General features: G+C 55.0%; 1 protein-coding gene across 1 annotated transcript in view; it reads right to left on the bottom strand.

The window, feature by feature from the left end:
• Positions 1 to 216: 216 nt before the first annotated feature.
• FIGNL2 (fidgetin like 2) overlaps positions 217 to 12,726 on the bottom strand; it is a 30,918-nt gene continuing 18,408 nt past the window's right edge. The window contains exon 2 of the mRNA XM_030938352.1: positions 217 to 4,748. Within this exon, the coding sequence (XP_030794212.1) occupies positions 2,776 to 4,737 (1,962 nt within the window). The 5' untranslated portion in view covers positions 4,738 to 4,748 and the 3' untranslated portion in view covers positions 217 to 2,775. The remainder of the gene's footprint in view (positions 4,749 to 12,726) is intronic.

Here is a 12,726-nt window from a genome sequence, read left to right as displayed (position 1 = left end):
GAGCTCAGAACGGCAGGAAGACCCCTTACCCACGGCTTCTCCCCCATAGCCTCAGTGCCCATTCTCGTAGGTACTCGCTGTATCACAGTGAGTCACAGAAGTCCTTGCTCCTTGTTACTAAGGGACTAGGAACACCCCACCCAGAGCACCGGCAGAACTGGGTGTCCAGACATCTCCCGGAGGGCTCCCACATCCCACTGCTCCCAAGAAATCTTCTGCAAACCACATGTCATCGCTTTAATACTGTGTAATACTTTCTTTTAAAATACAGTCTCTTCTGAGGTAGACAGACCACAACTGCAGAGCATCGTCAGGAGATAAATACGTCCATGTACAACACGCAGCAAAATGAGGTAGAAATGGTTACAGTGGGAGGAGAGGATCCCAGCCCCAGTCTGGGTAGAGGAAGGGGAGAGGCCAGCTCGGAAGTCACCCTCCCCACTCCCTGCCCCTGGATTCTTTGGTATGCCTCCCCCCAACATTACCAGAGCTGGACCGGCCCTTCCCCTACCCACCCCAGAGCCCATGAGGTAGGTGCCACTAGGCTGGGGGCAGTCTCCTTGTGCAAAGCTCCCCAAGCCTGGGGAACAGGAGCCTAGTAGAGAAAGCAGTGGGGACTCCACCTCTCAGAGCTCCCTGCCTCTTAAAGGGAAGGCTGGGATCCCACCCCAACTTCCCTGACACCCTCCATCCCCCCACCCCCCAATACATACACACCTGAGAGAGAACCCCTCACTCCATGCTCCCTCTGAGGGTCTTTTGCAGCCTGCGGCTGTGACCCTGCAGCCCACTGCTTCTGAGGCACCAAAGCCCTGCGGGCGGCTGGCTCCAAAGAGGGGGTCAGAAAGCGACAGCGGGTGGGGGGGAAGCACAGCAGCCTTCCGGTCAGCACTCCTAGGCCAGCACAGGCCCTGGGTGCCAGGGCCCCTGAAAGGTCCCCCACGGACACCCTTCAAGCCAGGAGGGGAGGCAGTAGACTCTAGGAAATGCACGGGCAGGCAGGGAACTGGAAGGGAGACTGAGGTGGGAGAGAGAAAAAGTGGTGGGGCAGGGCATGTCCCTTGCTTTGGACAAAGATCAGAGTTATGAAATGGGCTTGGGGTGGTGGGAGCAAACTGCTAAAGCCTCATCAAGGTAAAATTGGTGGGAAGGAGAGAAATATGGTTCTCGGTAGGATTCCAAGCCTAGTGGAAAGTTCGGGCAGGACTGAGACGAAGCCCCCAAGGTCAGAGAAAACACCCCTGCCCATCTCCCTCACCCTCTCCCAGCCCTGGAGCTCCAGACCTAGGACTCCGGGGGAATGGGGGAGACACATTTTCTCACAGAGCCCCCCAAGTAAGGGATGCTCACTCCTTCTCAGAGCCTCCAGCAGAGGAGGCTGAGGTCCAGTAGCTGATTTTGTGGCCAGACTGTCTACCCAGATGGAATCCTCCCCAGTCACCAGGGACCTCTGCCAAGGCGGGGCCAGGGGACATGACCTTTCTGGAGACTTTCTGCTTAGGTCACCTTCCCATTTGGGCCCTCCCAGCCTACTTTCTGGGTCTCAGGAAGGAATTGGGCAAGGGCATCCTAACTCTGGATAGCCCTTCACAGAAAACTCAGCGGAGGGGTTGGGTGGGACAGGGGGCGGGGAGCGGCAGGAGAGAAATAAAGCCTCCCCTCTCTCAAACCCCACAGCCCACCCCCCACATTCATGCCTAGACCTCAGACCCTGGGGAGGAAGCCCTTAGGAATACATTCTGCTTCTGACCAGGATTAGCTGGGGTTTCACTGAGGCCTCTGGGTCTTCCTCTCCCCTTCCCCATAAGTCTCATTTTTTGAGTGTCTGGGAGAATGTGCTCCCCTGGATGGAGTGGGAGGGTTGGGGCGGGGGGGACAGGTGTGAGGGGCACACAGGAGAGCAGCCAAAGTCTAACATTCTTTCTGAGGTCAGTTTCTTCCTGAGTTGTCAAAAGAAAAAGAAAAACAGCAAATTCTACACATTTTACAAAAATAAGCCTAAAATATGAAACAAGCTACATTTCTGGGATCTCCCCTCAAAAACAAACAAAAAACTCCCCTTCTTTGGGGTTTTTTTTCCTTGATCCCCCTAGACCCTAGGTTTCAGATGGGTAGAGGGGTAACCCTCCTCCCCTCCTCCTCAGCCCATGGGCCTCCAGAGCTCCTGCAAAGAGCCACTGCAGTCCAAGTAAGAACAGAAGGCATGGAGAGGCATTAAAGCTCAGGGACCAAAAGGCGAGGGACGCTGGAAAGCCAGGGTTGGAGACAGAAGCACAGAGGGTGAGGGAGGGAGAGCTGGGGAGGGAGGAGCAGGAGAGAAACAGGGCCAGCATTGGGGGAGGGCTGTCAGCGACAAAGCAAAAGGGAGAGAAAACCAAGAGAATGCAGAGAATGGGATGGAGATAGTGAGGGAGGAGGAGGGTGTCATTCAGATAGCGAGGAGACAAAAGCGTTGTGGCAAGAGAGCAGGAGTTCCTAAGGCCCCGGGTGCCAGCCCATGCCGGATCTGCCCGGTCCGCCGGGCGGAGATGGCGAGCTTCCAGTCCACAATAAATAGGAAAAACCTGAGTACACGGCGCATATGGCATCTATCTGCCTGGCAGAAGCATTTTCCTTACCACGAAAAAAAAAATCCACCAGCAGACCCCCTCCTGTCCTCCATCCCACATTCACCACTCCGGCCCCTGCCAGCCGGGTTTAGTCAGTGACATCCCTCCCACGCGGAGGCGGCGGGGACGGAGGGACGGCGGCTCCCGCGGCCTCCACCGCGCGCCGTCAGTGTCCGGAGCCGTACATTTTGTCCCACTCCACGAACGAGTCCAGTTCCTTGGCAGAGGCCCTAGGGCCCATTTTGGATAGCGCCGCCTCCAAGTCCTTGTAGGAGAGGGGGCGCTGCAGCCCCGGGAGGCCCGCCCCGGCCGCCGCCTGCTGGCACAGCTGCCCCAGCTCGCCCCCAGAGAAGCCCTGCGTGCCCTGCACCAGCGCCGCCAGTTCCCGCTCACTGAGCGCGCAGCCCTGCTGGGCCAGCGCCCGCTGCAGGATCTGCCCGCGGGCCGGGCTGTCTGGCAGCGCCACGTAGAAGCGGAGAGAGAAGCGCCGGCGGGTCGCCTCGTCCAGAGCCGCGGGCCGCGAGGTGGTGCCCACAACCAGCACACCGTCAGCCCCCGCGCCGCAGCCCCCGTCCAGGCAAGCCAGGAGCGGCACCTGCAGCGCGCCCCCTGCCGCCGCGCTGTCGTCCCGGGAGGGGAGCAGCGCATCCAGCTCGCTGATGAGGAGTACGGAGGGTGGGCGGCAGCGCGCGGCCGCGAAGGCAGCCTGGAGGAGGCGCGCGCCCTCGGCGGCGCCGGGCCCAACTAGGGTCGCGCCGCGCAGGCGCAACAGCGTAGCACCCAGCTGCGTGGCCAGGCAGCGGCCCAGCAGCGCTTTGCCCGCGCCCCGCGGCCCGAAAAGCAGGACGGTCCGCGGCGGGCGCAGGCTGCCGGGGTAGGCGGGCGGCCTGAGTAGGGGCCACACCAACTCCTCCTCCAGCGCCGCCTTGAGCGCACCCTGGCCCGCCACATCCGCCCACTGTACCGGGGGCCCGCAGTCCACCATCTTGCTCGTCACCAGCTCCAGGACCCCGGGGTCCAAGCCTTTGGGAGGCTCCCCCGACGGCACGGCGAACCCCCCACGAGGAGCCGGGGCCCGCTCCGGGAACTTTTCAAAGGGCTCCAGTTGCGGGCCGTAGACGGGGGAACCCAGGACCTTGAGGGGGACGCCGGCACCGTACTTGCCTGACGTCTCCACCGCGGCTCCCGGCGGCTTGGCCCGGAACCCGTTGCCCCGACACTCGCCGTTGTCGGCGGCGGGGTAGGAGGCCCCGTCAGCCGCGGGGGCCTTGGCGGGCTCGTACGCGTACTTGCGGTAGCGGCCCTCGGGCCCCTCGTCGGCGGCCTTGCGCTTCAGCGACAGCCCGGAGTCGGCACCCGGCGCGGCCGTGGGGAAGCCATAGGCTGTGGGCGGCGCCGGCGTTGGCAGGGGTGTGGGCGCGGGCAAGCCTGGGGTCAGGTAGGGGGCCGGGGGTGGGCCTGGGGGCGGTGGGAGCGCGCCGTAGCCGGGTTGCGCCGCGTAGCCCGCTGCGGGATAGTTGTACAGCGGCGCTGAGGGCCCGTACCCGGGCGGCGGCGGGGGCTGCAGAAGCGCGGCCGGGGGTGGCGGGGGTAGCGCGGCGCCTGTCTGCGCGCAGTAACCCGGCCCTAGGTACCCCCCGCCGTAGCCCGCCGCGTACTCGGGCGCCGCCGACGGGCCCCCGCACGCATTGCCGGCGTAGAGGGGTTCAGGGAGGTTCCCGGCTAAAACCGGGGAGCCCCCCAGGGCCCCGGAACTGCCCCCACTCCCTGACTTGGTTCCTGGGAGGCCCTCGTGGAGTGAGGCCAAGGGGTAGGGTGGCTCCGGCCCTGGCCAGGGCTCGGGGTCCCCTTTGGCGCCGTTGAGGAAGGAGGCGTCGCTGTACCCGCCCAGGGCCGGACGCTCGTAGGGAGAGTCCAAGACCCCAGAGTACTTCTCTGCATAGCGCTTTAGGAGGTTGGAGGCAGTGAGGGCGGAGATGTCGTCGTGTGCCCAAGCGTAGTGGCAGCGTTGGCGACCCCCAGGGGGCAACTCCAACTTGTGGGCCGGCGACGGGGTGGTGGAGGAGACATCCAGGTGCTGCTCTGGCCACTGGTTGAGGGGCTGGGCGTGTTCCGGTGTCCAGTGCATCTTCAACAGAGCTGCGGGCAAGAGACAGGAGGGCTGGTGAGGTCTAGCCACCGAGGACCCAGCGGGCCACTGCTAGCCATAGACAGTCCACCTAGGCTGCGGCTTGGACAGGCTGGGCTTCCGGCATCCACCACCTACCGCCCCACTGTCCTGGGGCCCTCCCTCCAGGCACCAAATAAACTCCTTATGTCTCAGGATTAAAGTTGTCTGAAAATGTTTTCCTCAGCGCCCAAAGGGGTCTGGAAACGATGTGGCTCGCCCTAACTTTACCTTGTAGGCAATGGTCATTATTTTTGGCCTGGCCACTCCAGCCATGTCCTCTGTAGGACACATGATCCTTACTTTCTAGTGAAGGATCGGACAATGGGTGGGACACCCCAGCGCTCGGAATAGTCACATTCAAGTGAAGCTCGCTCGGTAAGAGCTGTTTGTCACCCACCGTGTGCTGGCCACTACAGAGGCACCAGGGTTATGTAAAGAGATATATGAGGCCTGCCCAGAGTCCCCGGCCTAGTGACCCAGAAGTTTGTTATTCCTAAGTGCTCTGTTCACCTCAGCCTTTCCTGAGATTCCAAGGCCCCTTCTGGGCCTGAGGTCAGAGATGCTGGCGTGTGTGGCACTGCCTTATCCATGGGAAACCTCAGTGGCTGACCCAGAGCATTCATTTCCTTCCCACTTGGTTTTGGCTTCTGCCTGATGAAGTGAGAGCACGTGGATTCCAGACCCAGCTGCATGTAATGGCTGTGTGCCTGGGGCAGGTGCTGCTACCTGCTTTATTCCCAATAGATCTCACCACAGTACAAAAATATATAGAACAATAGGTCATATGCTGGAGAAGACGGGGGAAAGTTATTACACAACAATGCACATCATAGGATGTGGACCATAAATTTGTCTCTGAGCTTCCCAGTAGCCAAATAGGGAGAGGTAATCAGACTCACTGCAAAGTAAAAAAACACACCATTACTCAAAGCAAGTGTTCCTGTCTTAGAGATCATAGAACTTTTTTTCATAGTCCTCAGGAAGCAGACCTGTGAGATGTAATAAACAATGTCCTTCTTGCCATCCATGCTGTAAACACAGCAGAGATGTTCCATGGCTGTTCCTGACACTGTCCCTTAGCATCTCCCAGCATGAGCCAAACACTCTGTTAAAGGGGATCCGGGGCTTGTGGAATGGCTCTACCCAGGCACAGGGCTCCTGTGGGCCAGCCTTATAAAATATCTCAAAGACTAAGAGGCCCATGGCACACCCAGTGACAGCTGATGCCGATGATGATTTCTCAAAGCTAAGCTTCTGATAAGTTTCTTCACAGGTTCACATATTCTCATAGGTTCAGTATTCTTTCTTTAATAGATTTTTATGGAGCAAATTCCAAGTGTTTTGCTAGGCATGGGGGAAGATTGAAAGGTGAATAGGATGGTTCAGCCAGGTAGAGAAGACAGGTAGGTAGACACAATGGCCTCTGTGAAGTGAGAAAATAGAGGTATATGCCAAGGGCACTGGGGCTCAGGGCAACTTCCCAAGGAGGTGGTGCCTTTGCTGGACCATGAAAAGTGAGGGATCACGTCGACCAGACAGGCTAAAGTGAGCAGGGCATCCCAGATCACAAGCACAGCACCTTCAAAGGTGCAGGGCGCAGTGCCTTCAGAAAGCCAGGGCTGTGCTAGCTTCCTTCCTCAAGGCACTTTACTGCCACCTTCTGGAAAGCTCATAAATCTAGTGTCTGCTGCACTAGAATTGTGAATTGTGCTCTGTTGGAAGTAAGGCTGTTGTGCACAGCCTACATAACCATACACTTCAAGTCCGTAGAGAACACCAAGAAATGTTGGGTCACCAGAGCTTTGAAAGTGGGTGTATATAGTAGAAGAGGAAGGTGAAGATAACCACAGCTGGCCTGCCTAGCAGCAGCTTGTTGACAGCACCCCACCCCTGTTGATGCTTTTTACTTAATGTGGCTGTGACTGACATCAATGGGAGAAGACATTTGAAATATTTACTATCATCCCCACTGCCCTAGGGAAGGCATGAGCCATAGAAGTATAGCTTAAAAAGGAAGGTAAGTGAGTTCTCGAGGTTGTCCTGCCCCCATTTGAGAGGTGATGCTGGCCACTAGGCAGAAGGGAGAATAGAGACTAACAGAGCTGAGTGTGAGGTCCTTGGGGGCAGATATGCAGCCCTCCAGCTCTTGCTGAGAAGAATCTCCAAAGATCAGAGGCATTACCTGGTATGAAAGAGGGAACATCAAAAATCACAAATCGTTCTGGCTGCAGAGTCTTAGGAGGTAACATCAAAGTTATTGGCTGGGCTCAGTGGCTCATGCCTGTAATCCCAGCACTTTGGGAGGCCAAGGCTGATGGATCACCTGAGGTCAGAAGTTGAAGACCAGCCTGGCCAACATGGTGAAACCCCATCTGTACTAAAAATACAAAAATTAGCTGGGTGTAATGGTGGGCACCTGTAATCCCAGCTACTCAGGATGCTGAGGCAGGAGAATCTCTTGAACCCGGGAGGCGGAGGTCGCAGTGACCCGAGATGGCACCACTGCACTCCAGCCTGGGCGACATGGGTGAGACTCTGCCTCGAAACGAACAAAAGTTACACAAATGCAAGTATTGTGTAAATCTGGTTTTTGTTTTTGTTTTTTTCTATTTACTATTTTCTGTGCCTTATTTCCTTACTTAATATGGAAAGAGAGATTTGACCTTAATAGCATTTACCCTGAGCATATTAAACTGGACAAGCTGGGGAAAAAGAGTGACATCCCCCCCACCAAGGGCACAGACACCATGAAGAAGGCTCAGATCTGGACTTGTCCACACACATCTCCTTTGCCACCGCCAGCCCCTGTGCTCCTAAAGCTGTCAGTGGTGTCCCTCATCCTCTAGACTTTTGGGCCAGGCTCCCTCTCACCAGCCCCTGGCCTGGCTTTCAGCAATCCTCACTGAAACCTTCACCTGCCATTGAAGATCCTGTGGCCCTGGCCATCACTGAGAACTGCTCCACCTTGGAAACTGGACTCCAGTAAGCCACCTCCAATCCTCCACCCCATCCTCCCAGCTTCATACCCACGATGTCTCCTCTACTCCACGGCTCAGCCCCTCTGGCCCTTCCAGAGAGGGGACCTTGTCCGTGACACTTATCTAGACCACCTGATCTCTATCCTCAATCTTCAGATACTGGCCCTTCCACTCCAGGTAAATTTCCTCCCCTTTTAGCCAGGGCAAAAAATGAAGTCATTGGGTAAATCTTCCTTACCTCTAGCCCTCTTTTTACGTTTATCTACATCTGTATCCATCTTGTACCCAGAAGGCCTCAGGGTCCATCTGCCCCAGTCCTTAGCCCCATCAATTATCCCTCCTAGGTACTGGGTCCCTCCCCACAGTTAGCTTAATTCGTTCTCATCTTCAAAATGACCTCTCTTGACCATGGGTTCCCCACTAGCTACCAGCTCATCCCTTTTTCCCTTCTTCATCCTTCTTTAAGGCATCATTGTCTACATGCAGTGACATGGCATCTGCTAGAGATCCTTTCAGTAATCTAACAGGGGGCCAGGTATGGTGGCTTACGCCTGTAATCCCAGCACTTTTCAAGGCTGAGGCGGGTGGATCACCTGAGGTCAGGAGTTCAAGACCAGCCTAGCCAACATAGTGACACCCCATCTCTACTAAAAAGAAAAAAAAAAAAAAAGCCAGGCGTGGTGGCAGGTGCCTGTAATCCCAGCTACTTGGGAGGCTGAGGCAGGAGAATCACTTGAACCTGGGAGGTGGAGGTTGCAATGAGCTGAGATTGTGCCATTGCACTCCAGCCTGGGTGAGAAGAGCGAAACTCCATCTCAAAAAAAAAAAAAACTGGCCGGGCGCGGTGGCTCAAGCCTGTAATCCCAGCACTTTGGGAGGCCGAGACGGGCGGATCACGAGGTCAGGAGATCGAGACCATCCTGGCTAACATGGTGAAACCCCGTCTCTACTAAAAAAATACAAAAAATTAGCCGGGCGAGATGGCGGGCGCCTGTAGTCCCAGCTACTCGGGAGGCTGAGGCGAGAGAATGGCGTAAACCCGGGAGGCGGAGCTTGCAGTGAGCTGAGATCCGGCCACTGCACTCCAGCCTGGGCGACAGAGCGAGACTCCGTCTCAAAAAAAAAAAAAAAAAAAAAAAAAAAAAAAAAAAAACTAACTGGGAAGCAGGGCACCAGGTCAGCAACTTCTGCTAAACTTAGTTCCATAGCGCTACATTTTCCTTTAACCCCTTCCTAGAGAAAGAACTCAGCTGCCCAAGGACCAGCCCCAACCTAAGGGCGGGAAGAGGGCAGAAGTTTGAGAACAGTGGGTAAGGTTGCCTTACCTGCACACAGGCTCAGAAGGATGTCTCACGTGAGTCTGAACACACCAGCATGCATGTGCACACCACCAGGGATGTGTACAGATGTATGCAGCTGCAGGCACATGTGCATATGTTCATGCCTGTGCCTGGCACACACGTTTAAAGTGCGATCTCACTTAGATGCTTCCTGACAGACCCAGGCCTGCCAGGCCTTGCCTTCCTCCCCTCACCCACTATAGGTGGAACATGCTGTCTCCCTGCCCTCACCCCCCAGGCCAGTTACAGCCCTCTTGCTGTGACACAGAGACCCTGGGCCTGCTACCAGTATGCCTCCTGCAAGAGCCTCAGGAAGGATCTCCCCAGGATGGGGACCCCCTCTCTCCTGTCCAGGTTCACAAGTCACACTCCAGGGGTCAGTGCTGCTGGAGGGGAGGAAAGACCCTGAGGACATGGGGAAAGTGTAGGCTTTGAGTCCCAGAGACCTAATTTGAATCCAGTCCCAGACACACACTGTGTGACCCTGGGCAAGTTGTCTGACCTCAGTGAACCTCAATTTCCCCATTTGTATTTGTATTTTTTTTTTTTTTTTTTAAGTAGAGACAGGGTTTTGCTATGTTGGCCAGGCTGGTCTCAAACTCCTGGCCTCAAGTGATCTGTCTGCCTCAGCCTCCCAAAGTGCTGAGATTACAGGGTGAGCCACTGCGCCCAGCCAATTTCTCCGTTTGTTAAAGGGCATAACATATGTCATTCTGAGTGGCTGTGAGGATTTAAATATAATGTATATAATGGACAGAGTCCAGTGTGGGGCACAGATTACAAATTCAGAACCCAAGCAGTGCTTCAACCTTGCTGAGTGAACTAAACAAGTAACTTCTCCTTGGGCCTGGGGAAACTTGGTGAATGTTCTGTGAAAAGAGGTTCCTTCCAGTTCTAATATGATGGGCCAGTAGCTCATGCCATTTCCCCAAAACCCAAGCAATAAGTACAGAACCTGTTCTAGGTTTTACATCTCTAATGCAGCCCTAGTGCCAGCTCTGAGATCAATACTGTTATTGTCATCCCCAGTCTACAGATGAGGAGACTGAGGTACAGAGATTAACGCATCTTCAGGGTCACATGGCTGTTAGAGTGGAGACAGGACTCAAAGCCCAGGCCCTGAACCACTTGCCTACAAGGGCTCTCTGGCCCAGCCCTTTGTTCTGACAGCCAGAGAAGAGCCTGAGGCCATTCCACACTGCACACCTACACTCACCAACACTCACTTCGTGGGCCTGTGGAAACAGTGGCTGCGCCCCCAAGTGCTGTGTATTTACCTTTCAGACCAGACAGGAGAATTTGTGTCCTCTCCCAGTAAAACGCCCAAGTAGAGCCTCTCTTTCCCTGTGAAAGGCCATCAGATAACCAGACACACCCCTGGGCTGGGCACAAAGTTCCTTATTTGGGTTTTGTGGCTTTCTCAGGTGGTAGCTGGGACTCTGTGCACAGAGAAAACATTCTCTCTGAAACTGCCCGGTTTGGGGAGCACGGTCTTGTTCCTGAGGCAACTGTTTCTCTGCAGACCTTGAAGGTGAAGCGCTGCTGTGCACATAGGAAGCTGAAACCCCGCTTGACTCTACCAACAGGACGCAGTCCTTCAAACTCACAGGCAATCAATAGTTACGGAAAGAATTACTGGATGGAAGAGTAAAGTCATTCCTAAAACCCCTCCCCTCATTTTTAGGAAGTCTTACAAGGTTCATGAGAGATGATTCAGCCTTCACAGCCGGCCAGAACACTCAGGCACCGATCTTCCCTGTGGTCCTGCTGCCCACGGGTCCTGTGGGTGCCTCTCCCATCCCTGAGGACCACAGGCTCTCCATGCACAGGGCCCAATGCAGGCAGTAGGTATCCCCCCAGCCCACCCTGGCTTCCTGGGGCAGCAGACACCCCGAGCTGTCACTCTCTGATCATGGTCAAGACACTTAACCTCACTAAGCTCCACTTTCTTCATCTGTCCATTGAGACCATTGGTTTAGATCGGTAGACCTCTAATCTTCCTTTCTCTTTAGAAACACTGAAATAAATTTTGTACAGGATGAGGGAGGAAGAAACCCCAACCCCACAGCATCAACACCCTCCTCCAACCCCCGAAGGAGACCCCTAAGATTCCTTCCGGATCTTCCAGAAATTCTCTGATTCTGGATTCCGTCACCCATGGGGGTGGGAAGGGATTGGACCAAACTGGGCTGGGGGCAGGGTCGGCAAGGAGGGGCAGCTGTGAGTCAGCTCCAGGCTGGTGTGGAGAAGGGGCCATGCCTCTGGGCAAGCCTCCTCTGAGCTCCATTATCTCAGCCTGGAACAAAGAGGCTGGAAGGGAGAATCCCATTGTCGGCCTCCCTTATGGAAATCTCATTAATCTATTCACCAAGCCTCCCACAGGCCTTTTGTCCCAGGCTTTTTGTCTACTGCTTACAAGGGGTGCCCCAGGGGGTCTCTGGCTGCCTGGCAGAGCTTGAACAGGACTGTGCCCCCTCCTCTAGGCCCTCTTCCTCATGCCAAGTTACTTCCTCAACCCAGTTACTGCAAGAGGAGAGGAGAGGGAGGGGTAACGAGGGGACTCTGGAAGATTGGTCATCTGTCACAGCCCTGGCACCCACCATACAGGAACCTCTCTTCCCCCAGTTCTGGGCCAGAGAATACCTTCAAAACCTGCCTGGGGGCTGCCCTAGAGCTCACAAGGGGCCTAGCATGAGTAGGACTCAACACATATTCAGGGATGAGCCAGAGGATGCCATGGGGTGGCTGCATGATTCTTCCTTCCATGATACCTTTGGTGTGCCAGCCACTGTGTGCCATCTATGACTCCCAGCTTGAGAGGCAAACCAGACCACATTGGGACCCATGCCTGCAGACTTGATCAGCTAACAGGGAAGAGAAAATAAAGTGTTTCCTCAGAAAGGAGGGAGGGAAGGAAAGAGAGGAAAAAAGGAAGGAAGGAAGGGAGAAAAGGAACAGAGGGAGGGAGGAAGGGAGGGAGAGAGGGAAGAGAAGAGAGGAAAAAAGGAATGAAAGAGAATGGGAGGGAGGAAGGAAGAAAAAAGAGGATTGGTCAAAAGACAAAATTTCAGGAGGAATAACTTCAAGAGATCTATTCAATATGGTGACTAGAGTTAATAAAAGTGTATTGAATACTTGAAGATTACTGAGAGTAGGCCGGGCGCGGTGGCTCACGCCTGTAATCCTGGCACTTTGGGAGGCCGAGGGAGGCGGATCACCTGAGGTTGGGAGTTTGAGACCAGCCTGGCCAACATGGTGAAACTCCATCTCTACTAAAAATACAAAAAGTAGCTGGGTGTAGTGGCGGGTGCCTGTAATCCCAGCTACTTGAGAGGTTGAGGCAGGAGAATCGCTTGAACCCGGAAGGTGGAGGTTGCAGTGAACTGAGATTGTGCCACTGCACTCCAGCCTGGGCAACAGAGCCAGACTCCATCAAAAAAAAAGAAAAAAAAAGAAAGAAAGAAAGAAAGCGAAAGAAAGAGAAGGAAAGAAAGAAAATTACTGAGAGTAGATTTTAGGTGTTCTCACCACAAATAAGTATATGAGGGAATGCATATGTTAATTAGCTCAATGTAGCTATTCCACAATGGGTACATATTTCGAAACATCATTTTGTATACCATAAATAT

Source organism: Rhinopithecus roxellana, chromosome 10, assembly GCF_007565055.1.
Source record: "Rhinopithecus roxellana isolate Shanxi Qingling chromosome 10, ASM756505v1, whole genome shotgun sequence".
Taxonomy (NCBI): domain Eukaryota; kingdom Metazoa; phylum Chordata; class Mammalia; order Primates; family Cercopithecidae; genus Rhinopithecus; species Rhinopithecus roxellana.
The sequence above is the reverse complement of the archived record's forward strand: the minus strand, read 5'-3'. Positions and strand labels throughout refer to the sequence as shown.